Genomic DNA, 14,235 nt, shown 5'->3' on the forward strand with positions numbered 1-14,235 from the left:
GAGAATACAGGAGAGCCGAGAGAAAATGGAGACACGACAAACTCCAGATCTCACTAGAAATGCTCAGGGACAGTCGCATGAAATAGAGGTTAGGGCAGCGAGAGTTACATTCTTCTCCACTCTCATCAACAACTCTCACAATCCTAGGACCCTATTTAGCACAATCAACTCCATTATCAGCCCCCCCTCCCACTCCTCCCCCTCCAGTGCCGCCCTGGATGCATCCCCAACACAGTGTGAGACATTTCTGAAATTTTTCATTTTTCAGTCAGGGTTTATGGCGGGGCACAGCACCGAATCAGCTCTGCTGAAAGTGTCTAATGACATGCTCCTCGCCGCAGATGACCGTCACTGTGCTGTATTCATGCTGCTTGACCTGAGTGCAGCGTTTGACACCATTGACCATTCTATCCTACTCGATCGTCTCCAACATGGGGTCGGTCTTAGAGGCACTGTTCACCTCCTACCTTGCCAATAGATCCTTTTCTTTTAACATCGCCAACTGTTTCTCCCCCTCTGCCCCCCTGTTCTACAGGGTCCCACAAGGCTCCATTCTGGGCCCCATTTTGTTTTCTCTTGACATGCTCCCTCTTGGTCTTCTTCCCTGACCCTCCTTTTGGAGTCCCTGCTCGAAAATGACATGCCCAAACTAAATAGAGTCAACCTATGCAGTTACAAGCTCTATGTGGATTATCTTGGTATCAAAATAAAGATAACACTTGTGAGATTCCACCAGAGGTGTAAGTTTCACTGTAGATGTCACTGTGTCAGAGTAAATGTACATGGAACACAGCATAACTGAAGGATTTTTTCTCTCGCCTAAAAAAATATTGCATTTTAAAGCAAATATCACCTTTAATATATGCAGTAGGAGCTTAAAAACACATGGAGGTCATGTAACAACATGTGGACATGAGCTGTGCAAAGTCTGATGCTGCTGAAATAAAGCAGAGTGAAATTACAGCGGTTTTAGTAAAGAGATGTCTGGGCGTTCTCACTTTTGGCTCAGCTTGGCACCATCTGTGCCATTTGAAATTTCTTAGGTACCAAATTATTAAAAACCAATTTAATTTCATTTATATGTCACTACAGGTCTAAAAAGAACTTGTTTTGAAAAAAAAAAAAAAAGTATAATAACTCGCCTAAAATCGATGCCCCCTGTGCGGTGCGTAATAATTACTCTGTGGCTCTGAAGTGTCGTCAGTTACGCAGCGCCATAGCTCTGGCTTACCTTGGTCAATTTGGGTGATTGACAGCTCGTTTTAAACGTCTAAATCGGTAGAATCAGACCCCGGTCTCCAAATGCGTGTGAATAACTTCATTAGCGAGTCAAAAGGACATAAATGCATATAACGCATTTGGGCGGACATTCACCCTTCTCTAATCAGAACGATCTAATGTCGCTCTGTAATGATCAATCAGACCGGGATTTATACCCAAAGCATGCTGGAAAGTGTAGTTCTTCATTAGAAGGGGTTTGGTTCCGGTGGAAATAATTTGTTTTGATAAACAGCAAAAGTATGAAAATATTTCTGGTTGTATTTCTTGAAAGTCAGTTGTTGTTTTGCTCTTATTTTGGGGCTGGATCCGTGAATCTTGGTCGTAGAGTGATAAAAATTGTACCGCTGGAATCTGTAGATTCTCCGCTGTCCAGCTGACACGTGTTCTTTTTACATAATCACGCTGGCGCTCCGGTGCCCCTTTTCAATGTGTGCGCTTTGATGTTTTTTTCCCGCTCCTGCTGTTTGATCAATCAGTGTTTTAACTGTGTTTCGTGAACATCAACAAGAATGATTTATATGAGCTTTTAGCTGAGTTTCTGACCATTCTGTGGGTATGCAGCATGTCTGTGTTTGTTAAAGTTAGATATGGTTTTATGACGCTTTTGTCGCTGTGTCTGACGCTGAAGACCGTGAAGAAGAGGTTAAAACATGACAGGTTTTGATATATTGTATGAAGCTGTTGTTGTCTTTACTAATATCAAAACTCATCAAAGAGCAAAAGGCTCTTACAAATCACGAGCGAGCGATTTCACATTACATTAATGGCATCACTGTTATTGCTGAAGCTGAATCACCTTATATTTCATTCATTATAAATGTAACTTTAAGTTAAATTGGTGTGTTTAAACTTCACCTGGGGAAAATGACTTCACCTTCAGATGGCCGGGCATCCCAGCACAATGCAGAGCCACCACAGCAGACTCGCTGTGTGTGAGGCAGACTGTGAACAGGGCACTGCACATTTGATGCAGGGCCGTAGCTAAGTGAGTCAGGGGCCTGAGATTATATTTACAATTATTGACTTTTGGTCAATTTATTGTTTGTTTCACTACTTTGAAAAGCTTTTGGACATAGTCACGGATGTTTTTACAAGTAAAGTTTTTAAAACACAAAAGTTAGGGGGGCAGCTCCGCCCCTGATGTCAAGCTGTTGCTGTTGCTGCAACAATAAGTGATGACCAGGAGACTCAGGGAATTTCACGTCTATTAAATCAAGTGACCTGGCTTGCGGCTGCTTTGAAAAAAAAAAAAAGCATACATGATAAGCTGATCTAAATGTGCATGTATTTTTGTATTTTCTATGTGAATAGTGATGGGACAATATACAATATTATCGCTTATCAGGATTACAAGCATTTACTATAAGTTAGTCATGGTGAATTTCTATCATCATGAAAACCAATATGTCTAACTCACCAGCATACAGTGCTTAATGCGTCTATGGGAAGAAACATGTTTCCTCAAGTCAAGTCAAGTCAAGTTTATTTATAAAGCACATTTAAAAACAAGCTCAGTTGAGCCTGTCCTCGTGACATATTCATCCATTCATCATCATCAAACAAAAATATACAGTATATTAAAACATATTTCATTTTTGTCAGGTTAATGGTGACTTAAATTGCCCCATGTCTGTATGTGAATAAATTATCTGGCCTTTTAGTGTATTGATATTTATTCAGAGTAAAACTGGGCTCTGAAGAGTTTTGGACCAATTTAAATTTTTAAACTATATTTGATATAGTTATAGTCTAACTAATATTTGATCTTTCACAGATTAATCTTTCTTTTCACTATTGCATTGCTACTGTTTCCTTCGATGGAATAGGTGAACGATTCTTGTCTACTGGGTGTAAAATAACTAATAACTAATTTTCTATTTTTCTTAAAAAGTAAAAACAAGCTCTCTGATATCAACTGTTCTGGAGTCTTGAGGACGTCATCATTGTACGAAACACAGATCAACCTTTTGCTAATGTTTGATAAAACTGAACAAAAATGTGTTGAGGAAAATAATAGTTAAATCTCCAGACTTAAACTCGCTTTGCCAAACAAAAACTGGCAGTTTAAGTCAGTTTTAGTGGAACATAAAGACATCACCACCAGCAACAAAACTGATGTTACATGTTCACAGAAGGAGGAAAAAAACCTTCTGTCAAACAGTAAAGTGTGGACAAGGTGATACTCACAACATGAAGTCTTGTTCCCAGCAGGGATGATCCCCACGGATTGTGACAGTTGTACTCTTCACATTTTGCACCTTCAGAGTCACATAAGCGTTGAACTTGTCTGTGTAAGCAAATAAATAACATCATCACTTTTGTGTCTTGGTTGACAGCTGTTCGATCTGATGCTCTACAAAATAGAAATTGACCATGGAGATCTTCGAGAATCTTACATAAGATAAGAAAACTATATTTATCATGGTTTGAAAAAAAGTAACTTTCATTGGTCAAATAAACCCCACTAACATCTGGCTTTTGTCGGCAGTATTTACTTCCAACTCTTGTATTTTGACAGTAGAGTTCAGAATCTGGGACTTTTTAGTCTGGTGTTCAGTGCTTTCCATAGTATTTTTTTCTGTTGTGCTGTGCTTCTGCTTTGCGAGCACAAACATGAAAAACACAGTTAATCCCCTTCTTTTCCATCAGTTGCGTATAAAGTAAGTACTAACAATGTATTCTGTCCTGGTCAGTCATTTTTGTTTTTGCCATCCTGACACAACAAATAGCCATTATTTTATGAGCAGGAAGCAGAGGAGGAGGAAAATGTCAAGTTTAAATAACAAAGAAAAGAAAAGCACAAGACAAAGGAGAAACACTGAAATTAGCTGAATGTAAACAAAGAGGAACTTAAGAACACAATGACAGTAAGAAGCACAACGTCATATGCACAATACCTTTAAATGAGTTGATGAACACAGACAAGATTTTTCATATACATGAGCATATACAAATAATTACAGTTTGTTTCTGTCATGATTAATACACCAGCATGTAAAAGCTCTTTCACCAACATTTTTAATGCTAAAATAACATTTTCAAATTTAGACAGAAAAAAATAGTAGAGCATATTATTATGTCTTAATTAAGATGTCAAATTACAGTTTGTTTGTTTTTTTGACAGGTGGTCTAATAAAAGTATTAACCATTGTACATAAACTTACTTTTATATATAAACATATGCACTGACAATAATCTCCATCTTGTCAGATATATTTATGTTAACGGTTTGTTTACTATGCTAATATAAAAAAAACACACATATGACGTATACATACATATACACATACATATATATTAGTGCTGTCAGTTAAACGCGTTAATTAGCGCGTTAACGCGAACCCATTTTAACGCCGTCAATATTTTCGCACGATTAACGCTCTTTTTGGCCGAGCAAACTTTGTAGTTTTTTTCACATGCTGTTGCCTCAACTAGTAACATTAGAACAACTACAACACCACACCGGATCTAGATGGACCGGAAACAAAACAACAGACATGCTGCGCGAGCGGGTCAAAGAGTAGTCGGCTCGCGTAAGTAAAGAGTAAACGTTCTGTTTTGAGCAGATGGCGAGCGCTGTGCGCTTCTCCGCTAGCTCCTTCAGCTCAGAAAAATAATGGTACAAAAAGAAATCAAGGGACATTTAGAATAAATAAAAATGTGCGATTAATTGCGATTAATTCATTAATTTTTAATTTAATTTAACTATAAACTTTTACATGACAATATGGTTATTCAGTTATTCAATATGGTGATTAAAAAATACAAAGGTGCAAGTTGGCGACTTAAGTCTATTTGGTCAGAGCTGAGAGAAAAAAAGAATAATTCCAGCTCAAGTATCTGTGCACTGAGTATTTATTAATGCTCCTTTTCAGACACTGTTGCTTTTAAGTGCAGACGCTCTAAGCAGGGAACACTTTGTACCAAGAGCAATTGAGATGGTGAGAGATTTTCACTATGCTTTCATCAAACTGTGATCGATATGCAGATAAGTCAGAAATGCCAGTCCGCTTTCAGCACTTATCAAATCCACACTCAATTTATGCACATTCAGTATGATGAAGCTGCATTCGGTTGTTGTACGGAGATAAAGTGACGCAAAGATAATCACCCTGTCAAGTTTCTTCGTGCTCTCTGTCTTCAGGGTAAAATATTAACATTTAAAAAAACTTGGGCATTGAATACAAATCACTTACATAAATACATTACAATATACAATATAATAATCAGTGTCATTGTTTGCTGTAACTACTGCATATAGCACAGTGCTTGAGGTCACATAAAATAGAAATTGTGTGATGAAGCATCGTCGACGACCTCACTGACCAAAAGTTCACCAAGCAATTATTGTTCACACGCAGTCGGAGAAGTATAATATGGCCTTAAGTCTGTTAATGGGGCGGGTGTGTGTGTGTGTGTGTGTGCACTAGCGCAGTGGTTCTCAAACTTTTTGAGTCGCGACCCCAAATTTAACATGCACGGCTGTCCGCGACCGCAGCCCCCCCCCCCCCTCCCCACACACACACACACGATGGGTATGATGGATAAAGCACTGTCCGCGGTGCTGAAACAAAGCCAATCAATACACCGTTGGCTACGTCGCATTTACATATCGGACAAGCACTTACGATCACACTTCAGCTATTTGTTTTTATTTAGAAACACTTTTGGTTTTTTTGAAAAACATACAGCAGCATCAAGAGGGTAACTTTTCACGCGAGTAATAGACCGACAATTGTTTTTTTTTGCGGGGGTGTCAACTATTCTTCACTGGACTAATTCATTTTAAGCTCAAAAACATGGCTGCAATGTCCAATATTGACCATCAAAGCAGCGCTAATAAAAATGAGGGGCAAAAAAAAGGGAAAAACTCTCCGCTGGCACGGATGTATCTCCAGATGGCGGTCAGGTGGTGAAAAGCTGGTGTATCCAGTGTACTTTTTCGGCAACCGCTCGTCGTCATTCTAACGTATGAGCGGACGCTACATTAATTTTGATTTACAAAAAAAATATATATATATATTTTTCCAAAATGATTTGGCGACCCCCAGAAATCATCTCGCGGGACCCCAAGGTTGAGAATGGCTGCACTAGCGGAACAAATCAGAGCCGGGCCGGGGGCAGGGCAAATGACCGGGCCCTTTAAACTTAATTAAAATTATAAAGAAAACGATATTTAAGATTTAATTTTCAAAACATCCTTCAGCAAAAAGGTAACAAAATTCAATTTGAAATGTCAAATTTGAAAATTAAAATGCATTAGATGAAATTCTTTTTCATTTTCAAAATGTAGCTGCATTTTTAATTTTAAAAATGCAGCTACATTTTAGATGTATCAGGACTACTATTCAGGTCTATAAATATTGGGACATAGACACAATTCTCTTCTTTTTGACTCTATAAACCATTAAATTGGATTTGAAATGAATTGAACAAGATGTTCGTGCACACCTTAAGCTTTAATTTGAGGGGATTTACATCCAGATCTGGTGAACGGTGTTAATATTATTATTATTATTATAATTATTATTATTATTATTATTATTATTAATAATAATAACATTTCTAGAGCGCTTTTATAGGAATCTTGTGGAGGATAAAGCTGTAGACACTGAATGAATGAATGAATGGCAGAGTATAGTTTCTAGGGCCGTCAATGGATTAAAAAAAAATTATGTCGGAGGTCAGCACACACCCGAAGTAAACAAACTTGGGTTAAATAATTTTAACGTGTTAATCTCGGCTGTATTAATAGCAACGATTAACGCGTTAACTTTTACAGCCCTAAGAGTTTCCTTGCTTTTAAATCAGGGATTTTCTGGATAGCATTTCTTGCATTATGTCAAACATTTGTTGCTTTCCAAGTAGACAGGTGATAGAATAAGCATGGCAGTCATCCAGCAGCCAGCTAATCCCTGTTCGATTACCTGTCTCAAGTAGACGGTCAAAGGTACGAGAGGCTGTGCCGTGTTGTGTGTGTGTGTATATTTGTGTGTCCTTGGATGTCTCTACGTGTCTGCAGTGTTGTGTGTGTGTTTGTGTGTCCTTGATCTTACAGTCACTATGCTGTGAAGAGGGCCAGTGGAGCTGAGAGCAGCATCAGTGGATTTGGGCTGAAGATGAGATGAGGGACATGATCAGTCAGCTGCATTAATTAATACATACTGCCTGGATTTGGTTCAACTACCTGAGTTCCAATTTAAAAGTAGTTTACATTGGAATTATTGGAATTAATTAAACCCTATGACTTCAGGAAGTCTTAATGACTCTCCTTTTAAAGTGATCTCACTTTACTTCTATCGAAAATGCAGATACAATATCAAATTTAGGAGACTATAAAGCTAAAACGGCAAATATGCAGGTTTTTTTTGGAAGCTCATTAATGCCAAATTCAAGTAAATTTAATTCAACCTCAACTTAAATGATTCCATTTACACTTCAGAAGTAAATCTTGCTTCAGACAACGCCAGGTGCTCACAGTGCAAATGGACTCAGACAATCACACAGTACACTTAAAACAGACTCTCAGAAACACCTGAAATATAACAATATTAGTGCACTATGGGAAATCACAGCTCTTATTATGGCAACCCAAATGAGTTTTCTCCGTAATTTAAGCTTCATCAGATGCTGACAATAAAAACATGGCTTTAAACTTTCAGTTGGAATAATGTGAGCATCAGAGTCAGTCAAGATAAACACACAAGTTAGTATTAACATTAGCATCAGTACGCTTTAGTATGTACTGGATCATGTGTTTTATAAACACACAAACACACAGAGATCTTTTTGTGTGTCCATTGTCCTCCTCAAAATCCCCCTGGTGCTCTTTGTTGATGACATTGTCCTGCTTCGGTGAAATAACCCTCACTCTAAAGAGCTAATAAAACCTCACAAGGGAAAGAATCAAAGCCAGTCAGGCTCAAGTCTGTGTTTCTTAAATCCTTATTTATCCAGGAAAGGTTGACCAAACACTTGACCTGCTCTATATTCAAAGACCCACACATTCCCATAGCTGGGAGCTGAGAACGACAGCATCAATCTGATTTAATCATTGTTGTCAGGCTTACACAAAATGGCATGCGTGAACCCAAAAGCACGACACACAAGACAGAGCAGCCGATATGTAACAGGCAGTGTTTATTTCGAAGGCAGAGTTCAAATCAGGAAGTCCGTGTGGCAAACAAATCCGATCAGGGGCAGGCAAAACGGGAAGATCCACAGGTCAGGAGCAGGTTCAGGCAATATTGACATGATTCCACTCATCACCACACCTTCCAGCATTATTGTTATTATTTTCCCCTGCTGCTCTGTGTTCTCTCTCCCTCTCTCTCTGCAGGAGGCGTGGCTGACCTACTTTCTGTGAAGATGCTGGTGATCAGCTCCACCTGCGCGGCTCCGCCCCAGCTGCTCCTGATGAGCAATCAGGAGCCTTCTTAAGCCGGAGCCGCCTACGCCACCCTCTTCTCCAGTCATGTTGGAATCTTTTACCAGTGACCTACGCCTTACCCCTACTCGGTGCGGCATTCAGTCCCCTCAGCAAAGCACAAATATTCTCCAAATTCGACCTTCGAAATGCCTACCACCTTGTCCGAATTCGTGAGGGGGACGATTGGAAGACAGCCTTTAACACCCCAATTGGGCATTTTGAGTATCTGGTCATGCCTTTCGGCCTAACTAACGCCCCGCCGTGTTCCAGCACCTTGTGAATGACATTCTGCTTAACATGCTGGACAGGTTCCTCTTCGTCTACCTCGACGACATCCTCATCGGAGACGAAAGAGGAACATGTCCAGCATGTCCGCCTGGTGCTGCAACATCTACTAGAAAACAGACTGTTTGTCAAGGCTAAGAAGTGCTCCTTTCACACTCATTCAGTCCCTTTCCTGGGTTTCAATACCGGTGCTTCATCTGCAACTACAGCAGAGTGGCAGAGCCCCTGACTAGACTCACCTCTCCATCTTAGACGTTCCTGTGGTCCAGCGAGGCTGAGACTGCATTCCTCCACTTAAAAGAACTGTTCACAACTGCTCCCATCCTGTCCCATCCTGACCCTGATCGGCAGTTCATAGTGGAGGTAGACGCATCTGATATCAGGGCTGGGGGGTTCTTCTCCCAGCAAAGTGCCAGTAATCAGAAACTCCATCCCTGCACGTTCTTCAGTCGTCCCCTCTCCCCCGCTGAGAGGAACTACGATGGAGTCGCCCACACACTGCAATTCCTCAGGCAACGTTTCTGGTGGCCCTCCATGGCAGAAGATACTGCCACCTTCATCTCCGCCTGCTCCATCTGCGCTCGAGGCAAGTTTTTGAACCGCCCGCCGGCTGGTCTCCTCAACCCGCTCTTCATCCCCCGTCGTCCTTGGTCTCACATCGCCGTGGACTTTGTCACTGGTCTCCTACATCTCATGGCAACACCACTGTCCTCACCGTGGTTAACCGGTTTTCAAAGGCGGTTCACTTCATCCCCCTTCCTAAACTTCCATCTGCTGCCGAGACCAGGGAATTATTGGTGAGTCATGTCTTCAGACTCCATGATTTCCCCTCAGACATTGTTTCCGACCGAGGCCCCCAGTTCTCATCTCAAGTATGGAGAGCTTTCTGTTCCGCTCTGGGCGCCTCGGCCAGTCTATCCTCCGGCTACCACCCCCAGTCAAACAGTCAGACAGAGAGAGTGACTCAGAGCACGGAGAGTGCTCTACGATGCGTCACCGCCCGTCATCCCACCGACTGGAGCTCCTTCCTTCCCTGGGTCGCATATGCACACAATTCGCTCACCTCTGCCTCCACTGGGGTCTCTCCGTTCATGGCTTCCCTTGGCTACCAACCCCCACTATTCGACTTTCAGGAGGACGAAGTGGCTGTGTCCTTCTGTTCAGGCTACCCTCCGCCATTGTCAGGCAGTCTGGCGTCAAGTGCGAGCCTCCCTTCACTGGGCCTAGGTGCAATCTCAGAAACAATCCAACCGACATTGGATCCCCACACCTGACTACCAACCTGGACAGAAGGTATGGCTCTCGTCCAAGGACCTCCCTCTCCAGGTTGAATCCCGTAAGCTGGTTCCTCGTTTCATCGGTCCCTTTACCATAGACCGCATCATAAACCCATAAACATGAAATCTCCCACATCCCACCTGCCATGTGTCACTCCTCAAGCCCGTCATGGAGTCTGAGCTGAGATCGTTGTTCTACACTTGTTAGTAAAGCCACAAATCTTGACTCTTTCTTCTGCTCGTATATTTACCCATGTTGTCTTCAGGTCACCACGTCACCTGCTCCATTAGAGACACGGATCCTCGCCAGCGACTTCCACCTTCTCCTGAGTTTCCCATCATTTGGTTCTGCCATTGTCGTCTCATCTCCAATTCCATGAGAGACACGGGTCCTCGCCAGCGACATCCTTCTCCTGGGTTCCCGTCGCTTGGTTCCTGCCGTCGTCGTCTCGTCTCCAGCTCTGCACAGGACACAGAGCCTCGCCTGCGACTTCACTCGTCTCCTGGCTTCCCTTCATTCTACTCCACCGTCGTCTCCTCACCTTCCTCTCCACAAGCACGAGTCTTCACCCGTGGTCTTCCTCAGCTCCGGAAATTCTCTCTTCACTACGCCAGCTCCGAGTGAGTGTGTTCCTAGCTGGAACTCCACCACAAACTTTGACTCTCGCTTCGAGGCAGCTGTCCTCCCCCGGCACAGCTGCAAAGACACTCTCTCACTCATTTCACTGTATTCACTATTTCAACAATACCTATATTGTTCAAATAAATTGGCAGAGAGCAAGGGGAAATGAGCCTGTATATATATGAGCAGAGTGATTAGCTGATGAGGGGCAGGCATGTGACAGGGAATGGAGCAGATCAGGTGAGTGGGAGTGGCAGGAGGAGGGAGTGACAGGGTCTGAAATTACATGAGTTAGTGATCAGGATAAAACAGACAGTGAAAATGTTATGAGGTTGAAACCGTGACAGTCGTGGTCTCCCAGAAGAAATGCTGCCATTTCATTTATTTTCCCTTTTGTTAATTATGTACCGGAAAAATGTAGTGTAAGTATTTGATACATGTTATATTAACGTTTTTTTTATATTGATGTACTTCTCAAGTATTTGATACATGTTATATTAACTTGTTACCTTCATGTTTTTTTCCAGTGTCAATGAGATCACTTTTTTTCAGCCTACAAACATGTTTTTAAGGAGACGTGTTGATGGCAAAAACCAAACTGCATTCATAAAATGTTAAATGTTATGTTGTCACCTATTTTGGTAAAAAGCGCCACAATTGGTTAAATCACTATGTTGATAAGCACATCTATGACATGTAAATACTGTAAGTAAGTAAATGGTAGACTGTAGGTCTGTATGTTTTTACACTTTTCTATTCATATAAAGCTGCTGAAAACACTACATTCATCCATTTACACCCATTCACTCATACATTCATACAGTGCATCTATGTGCAGCACATTAACTCTATCACGCATCTTTCATACGCTGCCAGCTCAGACATGGGGGGCCACGGAGGGGTTAAGTGTCTTGGACACATCGGCAATCGAACCCACAGCCTTCCAGTTGAAAGACGACTCGCTCAAGCGCTCTGAAAAAACAGCTTGATAGATCATCTCATCATTACTCAATAATTCTAAACCTTGCACAGTGTTTAATTATCTATGATTCTTTGTTACTCACAAGTAGAATTGGCTCCGAGAAGAATCCATAGACATTAAAGCTGTAGTAACAGGAGCAACCTGTCCAAAGCTCCTCTCATCAAAAGAGATGCTCTCATTTCATATTTGACCAATGCATTTGCATTTATTGTCTGGCTCCCTGTTTTTTTTTAATCTCTTCTTCATGGTTGTCCCCGGTACCGGGGGCAGCGTCACAAGCAGCAACAAAAGCGTCATAAAACCATATCTAAGTTAAACAAACACAGTCATGCTGCAAAACCACAGAAAGGTCAGAAACTGAGCTAAAAGCTCATATAAACCATTCTTATGTTCACGAAACACAGTTTCCAGCAGGAGCGGGGGGAAAAAAATGTTACAGCGCACACATTGAAAAGCGGCACCGGAGCATCAGCGTGATTATGTAAACAAACAAAAAACATGTGTCGGCTGGACAGCTGAGAATCCACAGATTCCGTCTGTACCATTTTTATCACTCTACGACCAAAATTCACGGATCCAGCCCCAAAATAAGAGCAAAACAACAACTGACTTTCAAGAAATAATGACCTTTGCTGTTTATCAAAACAAGTTATTTCCACCGGAACCAAACCACTTCTAATGAAGAACTACACTTTCCTGCATGCTTTTGGGACGATTCCCAGTCTGATTGATCATTACAGAGCGACATTAGATCGTTCTGATTAGAGAAGGGCGAATGTCCGCACAAATGCGTCATATGCATTTATGTCCTTTTGACTCACTAATGAAGTGATTCGCACGCATTTGGAGACCGTGGTCTGATTCTACTGGTTTAGAGGTTTAAAACGAGCTGTCAATCACCCTAATTGACCAAGGTAAGCAAGAGCTATGGCGCTGCGTATCTGAAAACGCTGCAGTCACAGAGTTGTTACGCACCGCGCAGGGAGCATCAATTTACAGTGAGTTATGTTGGGCCCAGCATGACTGTGAGGCCTCACTGTCCTCTTTGGGAAATCCTGAATGCAGCTGAGGCATGTAAGCAGGGACTCCAAAAAGAGGGTCAGGGAATAAGTGGTTAATGCTCCATGACTCACGTGAGTTGAAATACTCAATCTGAGATTGTAGTCAATAGGAGTGGCCAAGTGACACTGGACTACTGGGTTTGAGCAAAACAAATCATTCCATAAACAAATGAAGAAATCAAGAATCTGAGCGAATGTCATGACATTCTATTTTTGTTCACCATTTCAAGTTTGTGCTTTTATGTTTTTGTTGAGTATACTTTCTGAACTCAAATTGAAGACAAACCCAAAATAACACAAATTCACACCAACACAAGCAGTCATGGATTTCATACTAAAGCAATTTCATTTCAAATGTCTCGCATTTCAGGCTTTTGTGAGTCTGATTAAAAGCCCTTTTCTCAAAACCATAATCCAGATATGTGCAACCACACTAAGTGGTGTCATTACCCAAAGCCAAAAGTAAATTTAATATAATAACAAAATAATAGTACAGCTGATATCACTGGTTTGTCCCTTTAACCAGAGCAAAACACTCCATTAGAATGGAATGCGTCAACAGATTTACTTTCAATGAATTACTTTCCACATTAAAGTCCCAACTAAATCTGCTGCAGTTCAATTACAGAGATCGGTTAATGACAATGGCAAACTAGTTCTAGCAGTCCAGGTTGGGAGCTGGAAAACCTGCTCTTGTTGTACAATCCTACAAAACATTCTAAGCTCGAGGAGAACTGCTCCTCATTCATCCCACGTATGCACAAACCTGTGGTTCTGTTTAGGTTCAACACATGAACACTCGACCGTTTAAGTCGAAGAAATCACCTTCAATTGTGTTTTCATCGTCCACAAAGGGTCCAGATGATCAACATGGAAATGGAAGGATGGAAAATTTAATCACACGATCTCTAGCTGACCTCTGGCCACGTAGATTAAAGCTACAACGATTAGCAGATGACAAAATAATACCGAAGAATTAAGTTGTCAGTTACATCATCACATGGCTTTCTCCAGCTGAGGCCCTGGACAATGGAGTAACACATCTTGCTTTCTACCCATTTCTGCTGTTAGTAGCACATGTGGTGAACAATTGGGAGACGGCAGGTAAACATCAGAGCGACATGACTGCTGCCGATCTAACCCTGAAAATATCAAAAGGTATGAGAGTGTTTCACTCTGGACGCACCAAGGTACTGTAGAGTACACAAAACATTTGTTTCGATCATGATTCCTTGGTTTACAGATAAATCATTTTAAATAAAAAAAGAAGAAGCAGTTTTTAATTTATCTTTTGTAGA

General features: G+C 41.4%; 1 protein-coding gene across 1 annotated transcript in view; it reads right to left on the minus strand.

The window, feature by feature from the left end:
* LOC310939806 (protein unc-13 homolog B-like) overlaps positions 1 to 14,235 on the minus strand; it is a gene marked incomplete at both ends in the record, with an annotated part of 132,626 nt that overhangs the window by 101,185 nt on the left and 17,206 nt on the right. The window contains one exon of the mRNA XM_083904650.1: positions 3,469 to 3,568. Coding sequence (XP_083760776.1) covers positions 3,469 to 3,568 — 100 coding nt within the window. The remainder of the gene's footprint in view (positions 1 to 3,468; positions 3,569 to 14,235) is intronic.

Source organism: Microchirus variegatus (assembly GCF_963457635.1).
Source record: "Microchirus variegatus genome assembly, chromosome: 18".
NCBI lineage: Eukaryota > Metazoa > Chordata > Actinopteri > Pleuronectiformes > Soleidae > Microchirus > Microchirus variegatus.